Here is a 26,125-nt window from a genome sequence, read left to right as displayed (position 1 = left end):
TTTTTCTTGGTGTAGGCAATTTTTTTTAAAGGGGAAAAATAAAGAAAGATGACATATAAGAAAAATTGAAAATTTTATTAGCCAATTAAACCATGAAAGGTAACGGAAAACATTCTGTGCATTCTGCAAGATTAAATCACCAAAATATGTAAAAGGAAAAACTTATTAGGAAAAACTACAGAAAACAATAATTTAAAAGAATAAATATACCACTCAATTTCTGGCATAACTACTATACTTAAAATTTAGAACATGGGTAATATAAATAATATAACTAATAAAACTAAATTATTTCAAGTACATTTAATATTAAAGCTTAAGAACAGAGAGCAGTTACAAAAATGGATATTTGGGGCAAAAGACAACCTTAAAAAGTCAAACTTATAAACATTTGTAATGGTCCAATTTGTATAATAAAGTTCATAAAAGCATACCATAACCAAATGTAAAACTAACTATAAAATAATGTTGTTCTAAACTGTTTAGAAAACAAAAATGAGTACACTAATTTAAAGATGCAGCCAAAGCTACAATAAGAAGAAACTTCATATTCTCAAATGTGTTCATTATCTAAAGGTAAGAGCTAAAACCATAGAACTAGAAGAAAAAAATATACCCAGGAATAAATCCTCATGACCTTGGGTTAGAAAATGTTTTCTTAAATATGACAGAAAAAACACAAGTGACAAAAGCAAAAACAAACTGGATTTCATAAAAATTAAAACTTTTGTTCATCAAAAGACACCTTTAAGATACTGAAATGACAATCCACAGAATGGAAAAATATATTTGCAAATCATTATCCGACAAGGAACTTATATTGTGATTATAAAAAGAACGCTTTCAAGTCAACAAGACAGAGAAAAACAAAACAAAACCCACTATTTTAAAAGCAGGCAAATAATCTGAATTGATATTTCTCTGAAGAAGATATAGAAATAACCAACATACACATGAAAAGATGTTCAACATCATTAGTCTTTAGGGACATGATAAAATACCATTTCACACACATTAACATGGCAAAAATAAAAAAGAAGACAATAACCAATGTCATTGAAGATGTGGAGAAATTAAACTAGAACCCGCATACAATCAAAATGTTCATCAACTGAATAAAAAATTGTTATTTAGCTCTGAAAAGGAATGAAGCCCTATACATACTACAGCATGCATGAATCTTGAAAACACAATGGCAAGTGAAAGAAGCCAGTCGTAAAGACCATAATGTATGATTCCATTTAAGTGAAATGTCCAGAATAGTCAAATTTATACATGTGAAAGCAGATTAGTCGTTGCCTGAGCCTAAGTTGTCAGAAAGGGATGTGACTATTAATGAGTAAGAGGTTTCTTTGGGGGATGTTGAAAAATTCCTAAAAATAGATGGTGATGATGGTTGCACAATTCCCTGAATATACTAAAAATTACTGAACTGTATGAGAGTGCACCCAAAAAACCCAGAATTTATTTATAAAAAATTGTGTATTCATTTTTACACATTTAAACTTCAGTCACCTTCAAAGTACTCTCCATTTGATGCAATGCACCTATTGAGACATTTTTCCACTGCTCAAAACAGTTTTGAACTCATTGATTTTGATGCCTTTTAGTGCTTCTGCCATTTTTTGTTTCACCTCATCCATACTGGCAAAATGTTTCCCTTTGAGGACTTTTTTCATCCAGGGAAACGAGAAAAAGTTGCTCTGGGCAGGACTGGCTGAATAGGGAGGGCAGGACACATGGGTCATGCTGCTTTTAGTAAAAAATTGCTGCACACTCAGTGAACTGGGCAAATGCTTTGAAAGTTTTCAAAAAAAAAAAAAAATCACTGAAGTCAAACACAGCCTCTCACAACAACACCAGCTGCTACACTGATACAGATGGGTTCCGAGAATATTCATGCAACGGGAGACCCTGTACTACAAGGGGCCCGCCATCCAGAAGATAATTCTTTTTGTAGGGCCTCCCTTCATACACTTTAAATGAGTGGATTTCATATGTGAAACAATACAGTTGTTAAAAAAAAAATGTATGTTGAGCACAAGAAGCCAGATCCAAAAGAGTTAAGTCCACATATATGAAGTTCTTAATAGGCAAAAATAATCTACAGTGATAGAAATCAGAAAGCAGTTGGTTGCACAGGGAGAGTTAAGGAAAATAAGGTACCTTTGGAGTGATGAGAATGTGGGTTAAATTGGTAATATATTTGTCAAAACTGAAACTGTACAGTTAAGATTTATATGTTGCACTTCATCTAAATTATACGTTAAGAAAAGCTAAACATAAAGAAAAGTCCACAAAAACTGAGGTTTAAAAAATGAATATTCCTGGCTTACAACATGCTTGGCTTAGAAAAGTGGCACTGTGTAGGGGGTCTCCAAGTCCACTCTCCGTTTAGTGATGTGATCAGTTAAGAAAATTTACAGGACTCAGCATATGGCCATACTCACACCTATGATTTATTACTGTGAAAGTATACAGAGCGAAATCAGCAAAAGGAAAAGGCGAGGGCACAGTCCACAGGAAACTGGGCACAAGCTTCTAAACATCCCCCGGTGGAGTCACACAGCATTTAATTCCTCCAGCACCAAATAGTGACAACACAGGAAATACTGTCAACCAAGGAAGCTCTTCAGAGACTCAGTGTCCAAGGCTTTCACTGGGGCCAGTATTGTAGGCACCCTCTGCCTAGTACTTACTGAGATTCTAGGTTCCCAGAAGAAAAACAAGTATTTAGCATAAAATACCTTGTTTTTACAAACAATTTAAACACAGTAAGCCACTCTTAGCGTTTAGGAAATCCAAGCACCACCCCCTCGCCCCCAACACCTACAAGGGTCAACCTTGCAAGCAAGACCCTTCTAAGAACAATAGTTTCAGACCTACTCTGTTTTTTCTTTCTGCACAGGCATGATATCCATGGCTTACTCTAATAACAACAATCACAGCAACAATGTGGAAAGAGAGAAAATAAAGCAAATATGAAGAGATGTTAATAATTGGTGAACATGCTTAAGTGGTTTATGGGAGTTTTTATAGTATTCTTAGAATTTTTAAGTTTGAAATTATTTAAAAAAAATTAATGGGGATTTTATCTCTACATAGAAAAATTTAAATAATAAAATATCTAAAAATGATTTCAATAAAAACATGTATACTTACCATACAGAAGACTATAAAACTGTGCTACCATGAAATATTTTAAAGGAATTACATACAATGTTGCAGAATGCAAATTTAGATATCACAAAGATATGTTAGTCCCATATCCTATGAGTTGTAGTGAACAACTGATTTTATCAGTGAAGCATCCTCTTCCCTACTATCTGTGAAAACAGGATCCGTTCCTCCCTACAGAGGACCCATCCGTTCACATGGTTCAGGTGAGGCTGACCCTGTCCTCCACAAACCCCTCTTCCCCCGTGACCATTTCCACCAAGCTGACTAGGCCTTGGTGCTTTCTTCTCCTATACCTCTGGTTCAGAAATAAGCACCTGACTCAAACTGGACCAATTAGGTAAGGCATTAAGTAACACTCCTCCTCCTGGTTGTTAGACTAGGAAGATGAGTCCTGCTTGCCTACGGCCATCTTACTCACCGTGTGGTGAGAGGCAGAAGAGGATTAAGCCATGTAAGAATGAGTGGAGTCAGAGAGACAGTGCCCAGTCCCAGACAACCTGGATCCAACCTTACCTGAAGCTACCATATATCTGGAATTCTCAATGACAAAATTAATATCTTTCTTTTTTTTATTTCTTTAAGGTAGTAAATTAGGTTTTTACCTCTTATAACCAAGCATTTTAAGTAATATATAATTATAATCCCAGTGGGATAGTTTTAGAAAAAAATTATTCTAATTAATAAAAATAATAGGTAAAAAAAAAGATAAAATAATAGATTAAACAAGGTAGATGACCCTAAAAAAAATTTTTTTAAAGACTTCATTATATCTATGTAACTCAGGTTATGATCAAAGAAACATAATTTTAAAAAGATAAAATATTCAAAAATAAGCAGTATTGAAAAAATTATTTAAAATAATAAAAGAGCCTCATCTCATATTCCCCAAAATTTATTGCCCAAAGTAGTCCAAATTAAAAGGAAAGATATCAATACATACCTAAATTTTTTTCCAGCCACTGATGTCCTTCAATTAGTTGGTCTATTATGGCAAAATAATGTGCAGCAGCTTCATCAGGCATAACCCAGCCACCTGTCACAATTTCAAACTGACCGTTTTGTAGTAAACTAGGAAGAAAATAATGTAAGTTTACATTAATATGTAAGAAAAATTTAAATAAAAAATTAAAATCAGCATAAACGTTAGGGACAATCTTTAAATATAACTAGTATTTATTATATTAATTGTTAAAACATTTTTTTTTTAAACTAGTGAATGAATTTCAACTTCAGGACCCTAGTGATAAAACCTCCTTAGTAAAGTGTCTGATGCGTCCACCCTAGGCAAAGCCTCCCAGGACACTCTGGAAGTTCCTTTTCGTAAGGGTATAATCACCCATATAACCTCAAAGATTCCTGACGGCAGGAGCCACATCTGATTTACTTCTAACTCTCGCAAAGCACCTAGCAAAGTGCTTTACTCAGAGTATATGCTTAATGAGTATTTATTGGAGGACTGGATTTTTAAGCATAGTGTTTGTTTCAATATCCCTATATTGAAAAATCAATATTTATTTTAGTCCTTCTGACACTGGTAAGTTAATCATGCAACCTACACAGAAGTAACAACATATAAGGGTAAAGCTGGTAAATATATGCCTCCGGGAATACAGAAAACATTATAAAGCACTTTGCTCCAGATTCAGTTAAAATGTAGGCTATATAGTTTATCTTTCATTATTGAGTGAAAAGCTCTAACATTAACATTATCAGTCCATTGGGTTTGCCCTAACACCATACAATGTAACTAGATGTCCAGCCCTAGAAAAACTGAATTGTGTAAGAAGGTACCTCTCTCTGAGAAGGAAAAAAAGAAATCATTATTAAAATTTTGAGGAAGTACCTAAGGAAGTATAAAAGGCAAGAATTAAGTAAATTCTTAAGTGCCACAAACTTATCAGTTTGCAACAATATGGTTTAGAAAATGGTGTAAAATTTCAGAAAGAAAAGCAGTTTTAATAAGGATACAGATCACTGGGTACCTGCCGATAACAGCCAAGTACTAAGTCAGATTTAGTTGATGAAGATCAGAGGCATAAAAGACGGAAAAGTATTTCCCAACAAAGCCTATAACAGAAGCTAAAGCATAAACACATCATTTGATTTATTCAAACGTATGCATAATCATATAACCAGTGACAGAGTGAATAATGGACACAATTTCTAAAAATGAAAGAATAATTCCTTGTATAAAATTTTAAAATGTTAATTAAATTTGTATTACCATGGGAATCACCAACTAATATAAGTTCACATAAAGAATATGATGGTTCATTATAGTGTCTAAAGAAACCAAATGTCCAGTCAAACCTCAGATTCTCACAGGCTCAAGTCAAGAACTTATAATAAAGAAGCTAGAAATTTCTAAAAATTGCATTGCTTTAATAACACACCTAAATCCAAGACTATTTTTTCCTGCTCTTACTGCCAGTGAGATTTAGCCTCTAGTTAGTTCTTTTTCTTATCTTTCTGGTGATTACCTGATTTAGCCACTTTCTGGAGGCCACGGACCAAACTCCCACCTCTTATACGTTATGGTCAGTATCTGTAAGCCTGAGATGTCAAGACAGATTTGGGATTTAATCTCTGGCCGTCAAATACAGAACCTTGACTTCCTTATTCAGTATCCCAGAGTAAATAGATCTTTTGGAAATTTTCAGAAACAAATTCTTTCCTACTCTTAAATAGAAAAACAGAAACTAAAATGAAAAGTCGCTCCAATGGTGGAATTTTCATCTATGTCAGTGTTATCTGGCTACATAATTCCAGCCCCATAGACATGCATATGCTCCAAGAAATAGCTCAACAAGCAAAGAGAATCACATACTAGGTGCAGCAACTAATTTCTCAAGCTTCATTTGTCAATATCCTACACCTTCCCCCTCCTCATTATGCCTGAGATGCTACTGTAACCGTGTAGTGAGCTTTTCTGCACATAATAATTACTTTAAGGACTATCCTGTCTATTGTTTTGGGAGAGGCATGAAAAGCCTCCCATTCATCAAAATGTTTTCCAGAACTTTCTTGCCTATTGATTTTTTCTCTCCTATCTTTTCCATCCTAGTTGGTCCCAAGTGTCCTCATATCACAGATCAAATAAAACCTACCCAGAGAAGTCTCTCTGAGCACCCAACTTAAATCAATACTCCCACTGTACCCCCACATTCTATCACACAATAGCATTTATCACAAACCTCTACTGATGGGTTCAAAAAGTAGGACTGAGTCTTACAGAAACAAAACCTCAAAAAATGGAAAAATATTTAGAAGCAATAATAGAAAAGCTATTTAGCCTACAGAAAAATACCATATTTAAGGTCATTGATAACAATCTTACGAAAATAAAATTAAGACATTTCAACTATACATTTAAGACTACTAATTTTTAAAACACATCAAGTAAGTAATGGGAAAATCTTGTATCTACAGAAAAACTTATGATAAACACAGGTACTTCCAAGTCTTTCTATTTACTTAGTGTTCAGCAACCATTAATTGGGCTATTTCTCTGTCACAGAGGAATACAAAGTTTTCAAAAGAAGATACGCCCACCCAATAGGGTCTATTGTTTAGTTTCTACCAAGGGATTCTCTGGTTTTTGGCAAACTGTTTTTTGCATGTATACTTTTCCTAATATATCCTAATAAACAAGGAAAGATCTAGAAGCAAAAGTGAAAAATACAGGGAAAGCGAGGGCAAGGAGTATGTATATAGGAGAAACAAGTCCAGAAAATAAGAACCAGGCACTAACTTTCAAAATTAACAACATTCATGTTTCACTTTTTAAATTGACTGGCTTGTAACTACTGGTGAAGATATTATGAACTTCTATGTTTTGCTATTTCATTGCTAGGGAATTTGGTATAAAAAGCTTAAGAAAATAACTGATCGAAATTAAGCTGAGCATATCTGTCTCAGCTCACTCTGCCTTAGCTGCAAATTTACACTTAAGAATTTACTGCCAAGCACAAGAGGTGTAAATCATTTCTCTGAGTGTCCCTTTTACCCCTATGTGGATTCATCACACACTTGGAATTCGGTCACACATGGAAAGACAGACTCTAAGAGCTCTTTTCCTTAATGGGGAAATTGTTACAGATAATTTAATAGGAAACAATGCATCACTCAGTGAGCTTCCAAGAACCACAAATTAATTTCACATGAGAAAATGAGTTGAATTTGTAATCACACATCTGGGGAAAGATGGATTAATACAAGATGATATATAGAAATTCATTCTTAAATTAAAAAAAAAAAATTTGTTAAATGGAAAATTCAAAACAGTGGAGGCTTGTAATTGATCAATTAATAACCTAAAGGCATTTGCTTATCAGATAACCTGATTCATGTCTTTCATGGGGAGTATCTGACATGAGGGTAAAAATAAGATTTGTTTTAAAACCTTTCACATAAGATAATTGGGGAAATACACTGAATATTGTTGACGCCTGTCTTTAAAGCTTTAGTATGAGAGACAGATGGCAAATTAGTCATTTCTCACCTTTCCTTCCTCACATCATACACCCCCCGCACCCCCGCCTTCTCTCAGTTTGCTGTTCATGTTCTTTCTGCCGGGAATGTCTTCCCTCCCAATATGTGCTTTGGTGCCTCTCATGGATCTGTTAGGAGCCTTCTCTGGCCAGCACCATCCTACCCAAATCCCACCAAAATTATCTTTCATAAAATCCAACACTCTTCTTTAATAGAATTTATCACAAAATTTAACTATGTTTATTTTCTTTTCTCTTCAACAGACTATATGTAAGCTCCATGAGGACAGGAGTCACATGTTTTCTCATCATTTAAGTCTGTGCTCCTAAGAGTACAAAACTCTCAAAAAAGGGTACTGAGAAACCAAAAGAAAAATGAACAAAGAATATGAAGTAATTATTTCAGAAATAAATGGCTCCTATAAATAAAAAGAAACTGAACTTCACTTCTAAGGAAATGCAAATTAAAATTTCAATGAGATGATGTTTTTTATCCAACAGACTGGAAAGCTCAAAAAGTTGTACAACAAACTGTGATGATTAAGATATACGGAAGTAGGTATTTTCACACATTGCTGTCAGTATCAAATTTTTTTATACGCATATACTTTTACCCATGATAATTCAGAAAGTCAGAAAATATATAAAAGTGTAAAATTAAGTAAAAGCACTATATAACCTAAAGATATACTCTATGCACTCACAAAAGAATAGCCATTAAATTTTATTTGTATTTTTCATATTAGATGGTTCAATTAATAGTTTCTGTAAGCTTTTAATAAGCAGAGAATATACCTTAAATATTTCATGTATAGTAAATATTTCTTCATCCTACTATTTTTCCAAAAGTTAAAAAAAATTCTCAAAATAAATTAGAAAATATTTAAGAGGTTAAAATATAAAATAAAATAAGTCCACTCTTAATTTCTTGCTATAAATGCATAAGGGGTTATGGTAGGTAAAGTTTTTAACCAGCTTATTTTACTGTACCATGAACACCTTACCATGTTAACAAATAGACATAAATCATTATGTTTATGGCTGCACTGTATTTTCTAAAGTATTTTAATTGAGATATAGCATGCAATATATACATGTTCAGTTTGATGAATTTTGACATGTTTATATCCCTGTAATCATTACCCAAAACAAAACAGAGAATATTCCCACTGACTGGCTCAGAGAGCTCTGTCGAGTGGTCCTGTGCCTTTCCCATTAACGGCTACCTCATCCCCTGCCCCCAACAAAAAAGGAAAGATATTCTACATTGTGACTTCTATCACAATATATCACTTTAGCTATTCTTAAGACTTCATAAAATAGAATCGCACACTATTTACATTACTGTATCAGGTTTCTTTTACTTAACATGCTTCTTAGATCCATCCATACTACTGTGTATTTCAGTAACTCATTTTTATGCTGAGTAGTATTCCACTGCATGAATATGCAATAATTTCTTTTTATCCATTTGAACTGTTTCCAGTTTGAAGTTATGATGAAGAAGTCTGCTATGAAAATGTCTATACAAATGTTTTGTGAGCATGTTTTTATTTCTCTAGGAGTGAGCTTCTGGGTCACATGATGTATGTTTAGCTTTAGAAAAGTCTTTGGTGGCTTTTCAAAAAGTGTTTGTCTCATTCTACATTCCCACTAGCAATACCTGAGAATCTGCATATTCTTGCAATGCTTGGTATTGTCAGTCATTTTGATTTTAGCCATTCTAAAGTATTTGGAATAGTATTTTGCAGTATCTTAACTACATCTCCCTGATGACCACACATTACCAGGCCCCTTTACGTGCACCCTGCCCCACAGTGTTCCATCCTAATATACATTTCTGTCAGATATTGGAACATGCCATGCTCTTGCTAACTGCTGGCCCATAATCGTAATCCCAATTCTCCTCTTGTAACCTGCAATTTCTTCCCCATCCTCTGTTACCCCCAGCTTAACCAGCTAGTTCTAATCACCTTTCAGGTTTCAACTTAAATACCATCAGCTTCAGGAAGTCTTCCAAAATGCCCTTCTTGTTTCCATAGAATAAAACACTTTACTGTGATATTATGTTTAGTTCCATTTCTTCCATGCTATGCCCTGAGGGTTGGGACCTGGTCAGTCACTCATATCCTGTATCCCTGGAGCACAGTATATTTGGTGAATGAATGATGGAGTATAAGAGAAGGCTTTAGAGATGAGGTGAATATTTCAGCTGAGTCTTTAAAATTGAGTAGGACTGAGACTGTCCAATGTACAGAAGGAAAAAAAAATCTGGGCCAATTTCTAAGAAGTAGGAAAAAGCATGTGCCTGAGAACACCCACATGATTCGGCACGGCTAAGAATGGGGTGCAAGGCAGGAAGTGATCAGAGGTGAGGATGGATAAGTAAGGAGGAACCAGAGACAAAAAGCCAGTATATGCCAGGCAAAGGAGACTGGTGTGTTCCTTTTGACATGAAGTGTCACTGAAGAATTCTGAAACCAAGGAGCGGCATGGGCAGACACACATATTAGAAACCTAACTCTGTTGGTGAAATGAAGGGCGCCTAGAAACCCAGGGAAAGAAACGAGTAAGGAGATGGAGCTGGGGGTCTGTGTGAAGAGATACTAACGAAGCAGAACTGACCAGGCTTAGGAACTGACTGGACGTGGCCCGAATGGCAGAGCACACAGTGGTTAAAAGCACCGGTTCTGGGGTAAGAATGCTTGACTCTGGTTCTCATGCCACACTTACTAGGTGGGAGACCTTAGGCACGTTCCTTAACACTTCTGCTTCAGTTTCTTTGACAGTAGATGAGAATAATAAAGAACCTTAACTCATGTGAATGCCATAGGACTGACTGAATAAACACATCGAACTGCTTAGACATGCCTATGCACAGTAAACACTCAATAAATATTAGCCATTACTATTACCGCTAACTAGAAAAGAAGAAAGAAGTTGAGGTTGGAGCTGTAGATCTGGAAGCAGCCTGAACACCCAGTAATTAAAACCACAGTGTGAACGAGCACACACATTGAGGAGAAGAACCAAAGAGTGCTACCCCACAGGCCAGAATGGGGACTTTCAGGAAGTGAGCAGAAGAGGAAATCAGAGGTGATGAGAAAGGAATCCTCAACAATGCAGGAAGAGAACCAGGAGACAAAGAGCTCCAGGTCACAGGAGACAAAAAAAAGGAAAGAATTTCAAGGAGAATAAAGTGGTTAATGTCAATGCTGCCAAGAAATTCTCTCAGAGGACTGAGGAAGTATCCAATGGACGAGGCAGATGGGAAGGTCCTCATGGCTTTTTGCCAGATTCGGTGATACAAACAGACGCCAGCAGTTGAAGTAAATGAAAACAGAGCTGCCTCATTCAAAATGAACCAGGATTGGAGAATGGGATGAATCACATACTTTCTAAAATACATGTACATCATTGCTTCAACTACTAGAGCTGAAGTTATTCAGTCAGTGGTATATTGCTTCGATTCCTTCGTGAAATGCTATGTGTCTTTAGGCTCTAAACTCAATCCAAATCTGCAATTTTCCCTGAACATCACAAGACACACTGTGACTTTGCATTGCTCTACAAATCTTGCAGCAGACTTTGGTCAAATACCATAAAATCTGACCTGTATGAAATGTATAATAAATTAGTCTGTATAAGAATTTCAGAGGTACATTTTTACAGTAAAACTCAAAATGCACATCAGTAAATTTAGACTTGTATTATTTAAGAAAGTAACTTCAAACAGTTCTTTGATTTCAGTAAAGAAACAAAGATAGCTAAGAGAATAGGGTAGAAGATTCACTTAAATATCAACTTAGGGAAAAAGATGTAATGGGATGGTACAAGATTAGAGAAAGACTTTGCATTCTTGGCAAAGCAATGAAACCCAGCAATGTGGTAAAGATAATAATATCCTCCCAGTATATATTTGGAGCCTTATTTCATACCAAAAGTTCCACAGAGAGATGCTGGTCAAGATTTTGGCAAACACACAAACTGTTCTAGGTTCTAACACCACAGTGGGCTTCTCCACCGAACACTGATCTCAACAGCAGGAGTGGATGCAATGTAAAAACTATTTCAATGCCTCAGAGCCCAGAAAGGGAAACTGAACATGTAATACAATGGGTGCTAGTCAAAGGAAATGCTAAGGCTAATGTTTCAGCTGCTTGACTCTGAATAAGGGCACATATTTTGATGTATTTTAAACATCATGCGATATTTAACTGCATTTAGCCAAAAATATTCAAATAGGAAGCCTAAAAAGTAAAAAGAACGTTAACATACCAGTCATTTTCAAAATAAAACAAGCGTAGATAGAACATGTGCTGATTATTTAACAAGAGGCAGTTTCTTTTAAATCAGTGGATATGTTACAATCAGGTACCCTGACTATAATTGATTAAATTAGTTTGGATCACAAAACAATGAAAAAGGTAGATGTTTGCACAGATCTCCCTTTAGTTAACTAGATTTTCATTTTTAAAAGCTTATAGAGCTGACTACTTCTGCCACAGGGGAAAGAATCAAACATGCCATTGCTGGAATAGATTATAGGATCATTTGAGCTATGTTTCTGTTAAGTTCCCACAATCAATTGGTATTCTTCGGGGATAATAAAAGCTCACATAGAACTCTGCAGGAATTAACAAGTTCTGCTCTGCAACAGCTACCTTGCAGATTTAGGTACAGACACTTAATCCACAGACTCATCTTCAAAAGGAAAAAGAAATCACTACATAAGCATTACACTAGTTGTAAAAAAAAAAAAAAAAAATTATCAGTAATGCCATTTAGTACAATCTCAGAATTTTAAATAATGGGAGCAAACCTATGAAGCTATTAAGTTTTCCCAAAACAACATACATTTAGACGAGAAACACTAAGAATGTTTAATTAGGAAAAAATGCTATTATCCTAATTCTATAGATAAATGTAATAAACAAATAAAAGTAAATGGTTATAGCTAAAAGGAGGCAACTTTAGCAGCTAACCAAAAATAAAACTATGTGCCCCTAATATAGCTATAAAACAAATTTTTCTTAAAGCAAAATGGTATCATTAAGGAGCAGGCCTATATTTCAGAACTCCCATTGCCAAAATAAAAGGAGGGTAAATAAGACAATGGATTAAGCACTAAATTCTAGTATGCATTCCTATCCCCAATATCTTAATCTTCTCCACCCTTAATAACAGGGTTGAATCACATAAAATGTGCCAATTTTGTACATCAAAGCAGTCAAATATCAGCAATTTCATATGGTCCAATGTAAGTAAAATGGCCAACAGAATAGAAAAATAGAAAGAGAAACTTGTGCCCAGGTAGAATCAGGAGATATAAAATCAGCATTTGTGACAAATACTATGCAGATAAAATTAAAAGAATTGAGCAAGTACTGACCTACAACCCTTCTGCATGAAAAATCAGCATGGAGTCCCAAGTATTGGGTTGGCCAAAAAGTTTTTTTTTTTTTTCCATAAGATGGCTCTAGTAGTACTTAGTTGTCTTTAACTTCATTCAAAACAGTTTTGTTATAGACTGTATTGTGACAGCTGTCATATCAGCATGCATTTCAAAAAACACATCAAAATTGGTCAATTTTTGTGTAGCCATTTTAATTTTGAAGATGGAAGAAAATATGCAGCATTTTCAGTATATTATGCTTATTATTTCAAGAAAGGTAAAAATGCAACTGAAACACACACAAAAACAATTTGTGCAATTGTACGAAGAAGGTGCTGTGACCGCCTAAATGCATCAAAAGTGGTTTGCGAAGTTTCATGCTGGAGATTTCTCACTGGACAATGCTCCACGGTCAGGTAGACCAGCTGAAGCTGATAACGATCAAATCGAGACACTGAGAACAATCAACAATGTCACACCACACGGGAGAGAGCTGACATACTCATAATATTCAAATCAATAAAGTTATTGGAGAAAATGAAAAATGTGTTTTTTATTTTACGGAAAAAACTAAATGAACTTTTTGGCCAACCCAACAGTAAAGAGAGAAGATCTGAGAGATTCTAGCAACAGCCCCTAATCTGAAAGGTCAAGGAATGAAGAAAAGCTGGATCTTGGGACAGACACTAGTCACAGTCACTACCCTGCATCCTCATGGTGTTTTGTGAGCCCAATGGTGCAGGCCCCCAGGCTCTGATTGCTGCAGAGAGCAGCCCCCCAATGCAGCTACCTTGGGACAGCACCAGGCATGGCCTCACCTTACCAAAAGCAGCAAGCAGTGAGCCTAGTTTCCCTCAGAGGTAGCTGGAGTCTCCTACAGTCAGTGAGGCAGCACCTTCATAGAGGCTCCTACCTGGCTTACAGGCCACCCAAAAGCTAGATACAGAAGAAAACCAGCCACAGGTGCCTCACTGGACAACAGCAGATACTTCACTGATCTCCCAACCTTCCCACTGTCGCAGCTCTTCTCTTCCCTCGACCAGTCCTATTCATAAGCTGGGCATCTTTCCTGGCTGTTGGGTCTCTACTGGTCATCTTCCAGAACCCAGCTCTCGAACAAAGGATTGGAGTTATAATCTATCAGGTAGCTTTCTTGTTTGCAAGCTCCACTGGCTGATCCTGCAGGGGAAATTTACTGGGAGATTGTCCAGGACACAGGGTACTGAGGATAGGCTCTAAGTCCCCTTAACAAAGGACTGGAAGAAAACAAGAGGCCATGTGCTATGAGGACTACAGGGACCATGCCACAGGACAGGAAGAGTCTTGCAAATGCACCAGTGCTGTGAGGGATGACCTGCAACCTTCCCTCCATGTCTGTTTCCCTTCTCTCCATCTCTCCACCCTCACTTCATTCTCTAAAGGTTCAAAACCCTAGAAAAACAACAAACTGATGAACTGAGCTCAGGTCATAGCTCGCCTACCTGACCTGGGGAAGGAAGGAGGATCTGATGTCTGTGAAAGATCATTTCCCAAAAGGAAATCTGATGAAATGGATGTTGGCCAGCCAATGTTAACTAATACTCATGGCAAGGAAACAAAGTATTTGGTTAGAAAAGGAAGGGATTTCAGGAGAGTCACACACTCTGTTTTGAAACAAATTCCAAATGCTAAAAGGGTGGACTATTTAAATCTTCAGGAAGCACCTCAGCATGAAAGGGAACAGCTTGTAGGGCTGGACAGGCCTGGAAAGTCCCAGCTGGATGACCCTGAAAGAACAGTGAGTGTCCTTATCTCTAAAACGTGGATCCCTTTGTCATTGTCACTACTTCACAAGACTGTTATGAGGATTATCAGTTACCATTTATAAAGTACTTAGAACAGGGGCTAATAGAGTAAGAGCTGTATATGAGATTTTATTGGGTTGGCCAAAAAGTCCATTTAGTGTCTTTTGTAAATAAAAGGCATATTTTTTTTCATTTTCACCAATAACTTCATTGATTTGGATATTGTGATTATGTCAGCTATCTCCCATGGGGTATAATGTTGATTGTTCTCAATTAATTTCTGGATTTGGTCAGTATCAACTTGAACTGGTGGTCTACCTGACAGGGGAGCATCGTCCAGCAAGAAATCTCCTGCATGAAACTTCACAAACCACTTTCGACATGTTCGATGAGTCACAGCATCTTCTCCATACATATGCTGCACGTCTTTTTTTGCGTTTCAGATGCGTTTTTATCTTTCTTAAAGTCGTCGTCGGCAGCCGTCCGTCTCGAGAGACGATGGTGTAGCTTCTTAAGAGTCTATCTGCACCGCCCAGAATGGCTGTGCAGTCCAACTCGGGAGTGACACGGTATCTGTCTCCTCCCGTGTTGAATCGACATCTTGCGATGACGCTGGAGTGTCCTCTCCAGTGAAGCTGAAGCTACAGAGCCTGGGCAGGGTGATATGGAGGGTCTGCTGTTGCCCATGCAGCAGACCCCACCTCTCTTCGCAGCTGAAGGGTCCAAGGGAAAGACTGAGTCAATACAGCTTGGCTTCAGGTGCGCCGCAGGAGTTACCGGTGTTGACTACAACGTCAAACCGCCTTAGGGACTCCGACTCCGGATTTTCTGTCGGGGTTTACTCCCTTAGCCTTTCCCCTGAAGAGGTATGCCGCAAGGCAGCGGAGGTTTTTTGGAGTCAGAGTTTTCCTTCTCTGATGTGCCCTGACTGGAAGATCGAACCAGCGACACTTAGCTCGCAGGCCGACGCTCAATCCACTGAGCCAAACCAGCCAGTCTTTCTTAAAGTAATAAAGCATAATATACTGAAAATGTTGCGTATTTTCTTCCATCTTCAATATTAAAATGGCTACATAAAAATTACTTGGTGTGAATTTGGTGTTTTTATAAATGCATGCTGATATGACAGCTGTCACAATACAATAACAAAATTGCTTTGAATGAAGTTAAAGACAACTAAGCGCTACTAGAGCCATCTCATGGAAAAAAAAAAATGAACTTTTTGGCCAACCCAATAAGTAAACAAAAGAAAGTAATGTATGCTGAAATAATCCTTAAACTCCAGGGAGCAGAGGGCGGGGAGATATGGTGACCAGAACCTCCATCATCCTACATTAAAAAAAATAAATTTCAGGATTTTAAAAAGTAAATGGTAAAAAAATGACACTAGGGAAAAAGAGGATGATTATCAGGTCTCCAGATTAAGGAAAACCTTCTAAAATATGACAGGCATGGTTCGATTCCCAGTCAGGGCACATGCCTTGGTTACTGGCCAGGTCCCCAGTTTGGGGCGCACAAGAGGCAACCACACATTGATGTTTCCCTCCCTTTCCCTCTCTCTAAAATATAAATAAATAAAATCAAAATTAAAATGACAGGCAAAACAAATGACAAGAAAACAGATTAATCAACTTGACTACATAAAGATGTTAAAACTCTGCATATCAAGCAGTAAGAATAAAGAAAAGAAATAAATACTTCAGGATAGGTAAGGGTTGATATGTGTATATTATATGTACAAGTACAATTACAAACCAGTAAGAAAAATTACATGATCAAGACATTTATAAAATGCTTTGCCAATAATGAGAAATAGGCAATATTATCACTCATCAAAATGCCAATTAAAGCCCTGGCTGCTGTGGCTCAGTGGATTGAGCATCGGCCTGCGAACCAAGTGTCGCTGGTTCGATTCCCAGTCAGGGCACATGACTAGGTTGCACGTCAGGTCCCCAGTTGGGGGTGCGAGTGAGAGGCAACCACACAGTGATGTTTCTCTCCCTCTCTTTCTCCTTTCCTCTCTCTCTAAAACTAAATAAACAAACAAGCAAACAAATAAAAAATTTTAATGCCATTAAAAATTATATTTAAATCATTAAATCGATCAAGGTTTTAGAGAAAATAAGGTGTATTATTAGTGAAAAGGAAGAGATATTGATATACTACTAAATGGAAGACTGAATAAAGAATACACTGAAACAACCTTTTTAGGGGTCCCTTTGATTATATGCTTCAAAAAAAACCTTTAAAATATCAAGCTCCTTTAACCTTATAATTCCATTTCTAGGACAAAGTTGGAACATGCGGATTTCAATGGAAAAGTTGCAAGTCACTTTTTCAGATATGAACCAGAATCAAGGAAAAAGAGATGTGAAAAAATATTTTAAGTTTCAGATATAAAACTAAGAATTCTCACCTTCTAAAAATTCAATACCTGTTTCACTATACAATGAATGTTTAATATTACCAAACGTTAATAAAAAGCTTAAAAACAAACCTTTTAACAGCATCCTTCTTTTGGACATCTATAGAATCCCACCACTTTGAAAAGTAAGAGATCTCAGACCAAATAAATTTCCTCCGTGAGTCTTCTTTCAGCTTGATGACCATGTTATTAAAAATATACTGAGTCTTCTCTCTAAAGTACTCATCGAAAGTCTTCAACCAACCTGCATCAAGACACAAATACACCACAAAGGTCTGGTTCATATATCTGATTTCAATTCAGTCACATTCCATTGTATTACCTTTGGATACCCTTGGATGTTTAAGTCATAGGAAGGCATATATAATAATTTAACAAACATTGTGAATTAATGACACATTTGAATAAACATGAGATTCAAAAAGTCACTAAAAATTAAATTATAAAAATACTGTGAAAACTGCACAAATTCAGATACAAATGAGCAAAATGACCTAAGGCCAAAAAGTATTTCTTTATACTTAACAATTATAGCATCTAATTATTTATAATTTATCTCTAAGGAATTTTCTTATTTTAAAAAATCTGAACAGTGCAAACAAGCTGGCATTACTGTTCTCACATGGGATGAAATTTTTATCCTCTCATGGCACATCTAAAATTCTCCACCCATTGAATGAGTTAAACTAAGAAAAAGAAAATCAGAAATACAAACTGTATATAAAAGCCAGCAGCAGAGCAATAAGGTAATTACAACACTGTTATGAATATTGAGAAATAGAATTCTGCCAAAAATAGCTGTTAGTTCCCAAAGGTTGTTCATTATTCCTTTTTTTTGGGGGGGGGGGTAGCACAAATTGACATTAATCAGACACATCTACGTAAAGTTTTCTGAAAAGAGAATTGTAGATGTTGATAACTTAGTCCTCTCACTTTCCTTACTACTTCTCAAATATCCATGTAATTTTACCTAAAAACATTTGCAATTTGAGTATAAGAAAACGTTTTTAATAAGACCCATAGCTCCCAACATAGCCCCACCTGGCAGAATACTAAAGCAAGATAATGAGTAACTAAGGCAAAAAGGTACAGAGCCATCAATACCACCTACTGGCAAAGCGGACCCTCTGGAAAATAACCTCTTATTTATACAATTTTACAAGGAGGAGTGTGTCTGTATACCTAGGCTGAGCTATACAGCTCTATTGTTTCAAGCCTCAAAGATGTGGGAAACTAAAATATAAGGGCTCCAACTGACTATTTGTTTTGTCGCTATGATTAAGTTAATATTCAATGTAGTAATTGAATAACAAAAAATAAAATAAAAATAAATAAATAAATAAATATTCAATGTATACTATATTTGCTGGCAAAAAGTAATACAAACCTGCAATGGCAGAGAAGACAAATACAACTGTTGTGACAATGCAAATATGAGTTTCTGTAAAGGGCACTGCCACTGTAACAGTATTTCTCCCTTTTGCTCTAATTGAAATCTGTTCATTCATTCTATAGTTATTTACTGAGCACCTGCAAAGTGACAGGCATGAAGCTAAAAGCCAAGTAGAAACACAGTGTCAAATAGTTTTTATAAGACTTTCTTAATCTAGGGCACTTTTAAGCTGGTTTTTCACCAAATAATGCTACGTGGATAATTCAACTTTTCCATGTTTAAATTAAAAGCCTGTAGCTGTACCTTTAAAAAACAAAACAAAACAAAACTGATATCTTAGTGTGATCAGACCTGAGCCTGGTACATAATAAATACTAGCTGCTATTATTATTAGCATAATTATCATCAAAGTCTTTAAATGCTCCTTCCCATCTCTATAATTAAAGCAGGTAAAAAAGAAATTTAAAAAAATATTTCCAACATATAATTTTGAAAAATATACAATTTATTTAAAAATTTAAATAAACTGCTTCACATCTTAAATATACTGGTTGTCTAAAATTATGATTTGCATAGAATTCATTCTAAGCCCTTGTGTTCCTTCAACAAATCATATGCTAAAGCCCTAATTCCCAATACCTCAAAATGTGACTGTATCTGGGTATAGTCTTTAAAGAAGTAATTAAGATAAAATGAAGTCATGTGAGTGGACCAATATGTCCTTATAAGAAAAGGTGATAAGACACAGACACACAGAGAGGGGAAGACCATATGAAGACACTTGAAGGAGGCCTTCTACAAGCCAAGATGAGAGGCCCTCAGAAGAAACCAACACTGCCAACACCTTCATTTTGGACTTATACGCTCCAGGAATGTTAAGAAGTAAATTTCAGTTGTTTAAGGCTTCTAGTCTTTATAGTGCTTTGTTAACAACAGTCCTAGCAAACGAATACAGCAGTAGAAAAAATTAGTGTTATACCATCCAAAAAAATAAAAATAGCAATGTGGGGGAATTATTTTACTAAATATCATAATATTTAATATACGTCTACCTCCATATTGCAAGACTGAGCCAAAAGCAAATGTATGTAAGTAAGACCTATTTTTGTACCATGTTATTATGTATTGCATATGTTTAGTAGGAACCACATAAATTATTTAACCATTTCTATTAGAACTATTTTTTTAAACATCACAGATACCTTTCACCTAAATTTTAAAAAGGTCAAAACTAGTCCTTAATCACTTGGTTATTAACTGAATTAAAGAAAAGAACTATGAACAGTGGAATGCCTCCAAAATCAATTTAGTAAGAAAATTCTAGTAATCTAACATAAAAGGCAAACTTAGAATAGCCTTTATAAAGATTAATAAGTAAAAGGTTTTTTAAAGTATAATTACTTATTTTCATCAATTGTACTTTGTTATGAACTAAGGCTATTTCAAAGAATAGTTTATCACAGGAGTTTTCATAAAAGAATCACAACGACTGATTGCCTTCAACACTTCATTTGCCCTTCAACAATCATGCAGAAAATATGTCAAAGACATTTAAGTGAGCCAAAACACAAGCTAAGAGATGTCAACTTAAGAGCCTTCCATAAAATTCATCTATAATAAAGACTAATATCACAATAATATAGCACAATTAATGAAGAATGAACTGAAAGATAGCCTCTTGAAGCTTTCAATATTGAGTAATATAACAGTAAATTAGTTTTTATTGCTCTTATACAATAGAATAATCAAGTATTCCCTTTTACACTGAATTGGCTTTTTCTTTTTCTAAATTACTATAAAACTAAAATTGTATATTATCGTGAGCCCAATCTGAAAGAGAGTATTTTATAAAAAGTTCTATGGGATAAATTTTTGTGACATAAAATTATATTTGTACGTCTAGATTTAATCATCTTAGGACACTGAGTTGCAAAATGATTTACTTAAGTGGTCAATTCACAGCCTTTTGCTTTCCCTTGAATACACTTGAAAACTGAACCAGGGCTAACACAGCAGTAAGAATACCTTTCCATTTAGTCTTTGGCACTCTAACAACACTATCGCCCATAAAACAGCTAATTGCTACATTAAATAAGTGGGGAAATATTTAAAACAAAGAGTACATAATTAGAAGTTCTATAAAGCAGGTATAATTCCAAATTTGATATCGTTATTTTATCATAAAAATTTAAGTTCTAATATATAAAATTAATAGAGTTGAAAACTCTTATTTCTAATATGCATATACAATTAAACATCTACTAATTGTTCACTGTAAAAACACAACTTTAAAAAAACTCTGGACTCCTGATCTAGCTTCAAAGTCTAGAGACTTTGTGGAGCTCTGATCCTCTTAAGGAACACGTAGTTTCGTTCATGGGCACACACAGCATCACCCTTAGAACCTAGGCAAAAACGCCCCACCCTAAGCGCTGAACTCTACAGGGAGCTCCCCACTCTTCCTCTGACAATGTCTTTTTTCCACATGATAAATCCACAGAGCAAAGAACATGTGCATCCAGAGCATGCCCTGCCCTGCCTTTCTGAGTACCAGGGCCCAGAAATCTGCATCCAAACAGCCCCAAGCTGGCTTCTAGAGCCTCCCCTGTCAGTCAGCCTTGCAGGTACCAACCTCCCTAGCCTGAGTAGTGGCCACAGTGCTGCTATTTGTAGAGATGGGCAAGAAGTGCTAGTATGTCTGCAAGAAGGACCAGATCTAGGCGGAAAGGGGTTAGGCTGCCCCACGGACTGGCTCTCCCCACATAGCACCCCATTCCGATGGGGAGCTGGAGCCCCAGTAATCTGAACCCACACCTGGCCTTCCAGATCACTGAGCTACAATATTTTTCAAGGCAGATGAAAGGACCTATTTTACTTAGCAATGTATTAGTTTGACTTATAACTTCTAAATGTTCAAAGTTAGGATGTGAGGACCTCCATGTATTTTTGCCCCTAGTCCTGCAAATTTTATTTTTTTAATTCTTTAAGTATATTTTATTGATTATGTTGTTACAGTAGTTCCAGTTTTTTTTCCTCTTTGCTCCCCCCGCTTCCCTCCAGCAATCCCACCCGCCTTAGTTCATGTCCATGGGTCATGCATATAAGTCCTTTGGCTTCACCCTTTCCTAAATTATTCTTAACTATCCCCTATTTTGTACCAACCAATTATGCTTCTTAATCCCTGCACCATTTCCCCATTTCTCCCCCTCTTCCCCTCCCAGCTGATAACCCTCTAAATGATCCCTACACCTATGATTCTGTTCCTATTTTGGTTTGCTTAGTTGGATTTTGTTCTTATTTTTTAGATTCAGTTGTTGATAGTTGTGAGTTTGTTGTCATTTTAGTATTCATAGTTTTGATCTTCTTTTTCTTAAATAAGTCCCTTTAACATTTCATATAACAATGGCTTGGTGATAATGAACTCTTTTAGCTTTACCTTGTCTGGGAAGCACTTCATCTGCCCTTCCATTTTAAATGATCACTTTGCTGGATAGAGTAATCTTGGATGTAGGTCCTTGCTTTTCATCACATTGAATACTTCTTGCCAGTCCCTTCTTGCCTGCAAAGTTTCCTTTGAGAAATCAGCTGATAGTCTTATAGGCATTCCTTTGTAGGTAACTCTCTGCTTTCCACTTGCTGCTTTTAAGATTCTCTCTTTATCTTTCACCTTTGGCATTTTAATTATGATGTGTCTTGGTGTGGTCCTCTTTGGGTCTAGCTTCTTTGGGACTCTCTGTGCTTCCTGGACTTGTATGTCTATTTCCTTTGCCACATTTGGGAAGTTTTCCATCATTATTTTTTCCCAAAAGCTTTCAATTTCTTCCTCTTCCTCTTCTCCTTCTGGTACCCCTATGATTCAGACATTGGCATGTTTCAAATTGTCCCACAGGTTCCTAAGTCTCTCCTCATTTTTTTCGATTCTTGTTTCCTCATTCTGTACTGGTTGACAATTTTTTTCTTTCTTATATTCCAAATCATTGATTTGAACAACGGTTTCCTTCCCTTCACCACTGGTTTTGTGTGGATTTTCCTTCGTTTCACTTAGCATAGCCTTCACTTCTTCCCTTATGCATTTGCCGTCCTCAAGCATATCTGTCAAGCCTGTGAGCATCTTTATCACCAGTGTTTGGAATTCTGGATCTGTCAGGTTGGCTATCACCTCACCGCTTAGGTCTCCCACTCGAACCTTGATCCATTCCCCCTTTTGGGTCATACTTCTCTGTCTCATCATGACAGGCTCCTGTATTTGTTTGCCTCTGTGTCTTAGGTAGAGCTGTTGCTCCTGTTATGTTGTAAGGGGTAGAGCCTTAGGTATTCGTCAGTACAGGGCGACCCATTTCACCACGTTCTGGCGCTGTTCATGGGGAGAGGTCAGAGAGGGAACAATGCCACTTGCTCAACATTTTCCCCTTGTCCAGGCACTTCTCCCACTTTTGTATGGGACTGGTGCCTCTCTAGCTGTTGCGCTGGCTGTCATTCCCAGAGTGGGTGGGTGGGTCTGCGGACATTCTAGGACTATGGGGGCCCTTTAAACAAGTGGACTCTGCTGAAAGACTGGCAGTTTCTTCCTCCACCCCAACCCCCACTGGTTTGCACAGTCAGAAGCAATGAGGCTTTTTTTCCCTCAGCACTGGGACTGTAAGCAGTGCAGTCTTGTCAGGAGCTGGGAGTGCTCCCCAGGTGTCCCTCCCCACTTTTTAAAACATGTGACTGTGCTTTCCACCAGCCTGCCGTTGCTGCCACCGCCACTGCCACCACCACACCGCCTCCTCTCTGCCCAGGCTCCACCCCTCCTACCTGTCTGGACATGTATTTCTTCTTTATATCTTTGTCTGTTGGACTTCCATGCAGCTTGATTTTCTGGAACTTCTGGTTGTCTCTAGTTTGAGGTAGTTGTATTCCTTCTTAGTTGTGGAGGGAGACCCAGTGTGTCTGTCTAGGCCTCCATCTAGGCTGGTAGTCTAGTCCTGCAAATTTTAGATGCAGGCCTGGAAACATGTCAGTGCAAACTTGAAACTAGTCAATTCTCATGAATCTAGCACTTGATATGAAGCCTACGACTGCAGGAGTTCAATAAGCACTTGACACATGAATGATGATGATGTATGGCCAAAAGGACTAAAACAAAAAAAGGTATGTGAACATAAATGCAGGTTTATTATACTTCAACCAGAAATGAAACCAAAGATAAAAGATATCCACTACTAGCTCTAATATGTCCACTGTCTATTCTGATGCTAACCTAATAATCTTTGACAAATATGTTTAACTTTATTTTTTATTAAATTTGTTGGGGTGACAATAGTTAATAAAAATACATAGCATTAACGTTAAATGTACAATTCTATAATATATCATCTGTATATTGAATTGTGTGTTCATCACCCCAAGTTAAGTCTCCTTCCATCACCATTTATCCCCTCACACCCTCTTCTATCTCTCCCCACCCCCGTTCACTCTGGTAATAACCACAGTTAATATTCTGAAAAGGCTCTGTGAGCCCTAAAATGATTTAAAACACACATCTCGAAAAAGGCATGTCCCTCAAATCACTGTTACAGTTATGGTTTTAACTACTACAATAATGATTTTTTAATGAGTACATTAATTTCACTCAAAAAGTTACCAACTGTTAAGAAAACATAAAAAGACTTTGAGTCAAAAATAATTATATACAAATAAATATTTAAAAATGCAACTTAAGCTTCAAATCATTTCCATTTTAATGTAATATTCTCTAACTTAAAAACAAATACAAATACGGCTCATAAAAAAGATTATTTATTTCAGTAATTGTTATTTTCTATCAACAGTTTTCTCCCATCACTTTTCAAATCCTTCAATAATTGACTGCAACATTCAGTCTTACACTTAAGGTCACATACCATCTTAATTGGTATTACCATAACTCACATATGCTGCTGATTAATTTATATTATAAAGTAAGCTTGCTTTTTTCCCCCCACTAATAAACTGTGAAAGGGTTTTAATTAACGTTCTGTTCTGGTTTATTCATTCAAACACAAACCAAGCATCTAATAAGGACAAAGCAATAAAGTTAATCTAAATGGAAACACATTCTATAGTGAATATATGAACAAATGTTGTGAGAATAGAGAAATGGTAAATTCCTCCCAGAAGGAAAAAAGAGATTCTTAGATTAGTCATCATCTGGATAGAGGGAAAAGGTGGTATTTCAAAATTGAAGCAAGAGCATATGGAAAAGACACTAAAACACGCAGGTAGATGTCAAGTTCAGGAAGCAGAAGGCAGCTAGGTATGGCTGCATTGCAGCTTACATCGAGGGAGGATATTGAGAAACAAAAATAGAAGTGGGGCGTCAGATCATTGGAAACCTTCTGAACCATTTTTGTTTCTTACTGAAAACTTGGGAGGAAGAAAGTTAAGGTTTTCTGACTTGTACTTTGAAAAAATAACTGGGGAATAAATGGTAATGGAAAAAATACAATAAGATTAAATTTAAAAAGAAATAACTTCTGTGAGTGTAAAGGATAGGATAAAAAAGTAAAGTAGAAGAGAAACAAGAAGTGAGACCATTACAATAATTCTGCTTTAAAAAAAATGGGCATGGACAACAGTGTGGTTGGTGACTGTTGGGGGAAGGGTATAAGGGGACTAAACAGTAATGGAAAAAAAATACCATAAAGATTAACCCTTTGAGTGCCATTGTGTAATTCAAAATTTGGATCAACATGAGAAAAAATTATATCAATATATAACCTGAGGTACGAAAAAAAGAGAAAACATAAAATATGAATTATCCCATTGTTATTTACATTTATAGTCATCAAAAAAAGAGTTGCTGAGAGAGACGCTGGCACTTTTGGGAGAATTTGTCAGCGTCGCTCACAGCGACGTTGGCACTCAAAGGGTTAATTTTTTTAAATGGTTAATGGATTGCAGCGGAAAGGGACAAATTAAGAGGCCAAGGGGGCAAAATGAAGAGAACTTGGTAACTGACTAAAGTTTCCAAGAGAGAAGACTGGAAGAGTCAGGATTAAGCTCATGTTTTCAAAAGACCTATGAATGTTCGGAAACCTATAAACCTGCTGGTTCTACTAAATGCTTTCACAGACTCAAGTTTCCAAAATAACCTAACCATTTTTTTCCAGGTGATTCAGTGTCATCTAATAGTTTTCGAAGCATATCAGCTTCACTTCCCTTAAATTGCTGGAGATGCAGCACTTTTTAAATTCAGGTAAGATGCTGTCACTGGAAATTCTATCCCACACCACAAGAACCCATTTATACTACTGTTAGGACAGCTGGGGTTTTGTTCATTCTGCAGCTGGATATGTACAATATCCAACTGTGACCCCCTACTGTATTGCTTTTCTAAGTGCCCTTTAAACGACCTGCATACCTTGATACCTGATATCTACAACTGTGAGCTCAACCTCCAAAATAATGTCTAAACCTGTGCTAAAGTAATTTTCC

The 26,125-nt window shown here is 36.4% G+C and overlaps 1 protein-coding gene across 1 annotated transcript in view; it reads right to left on the bottom strand.

Annotated features, from left to right (window-relative positions):
- Positions 1-26,125, bottom strand: part of MAN2A1 (mannosidase alpha class 2A member 1) — a 165,600-nt gene that overhangs the window by 105,221 nt on the left and 34,254 nt on the right. The window contains exons 4-5 of the mRNA XM_090276551.1: positions 17,347-17,518; positions 4,121-4,248 (exon numbers count right to left, since the gene is read on the bottom strand). Coding sequence (XP_090132677.1) covers positions 4,121-4,248; positions 17,347-17,518 — 300 coding nt within the window. The remainder of the gene's footprint in view (positions 1-4,120; positions 4,249-17,346; positions 17,519-26,125) is intronic.

This window comes from Furipterus horrens, unplaced genomic scaffold (genome assembly GCF_987537825.1).
Source record: "Furipterus horrens unplaced genomic scaffold, mFurHor1.1.pri manual_scaffold_5, whole genome shotgun sequence".
NCBI lineage: Eukaryota > Metazoa > Chordata > Mammalia > Chiroptera > Furipteridae > Furipterus > Furipterus horrens.
This window is presented reverse-complemented; position numbering and strand designations above follow the sequence as displayed.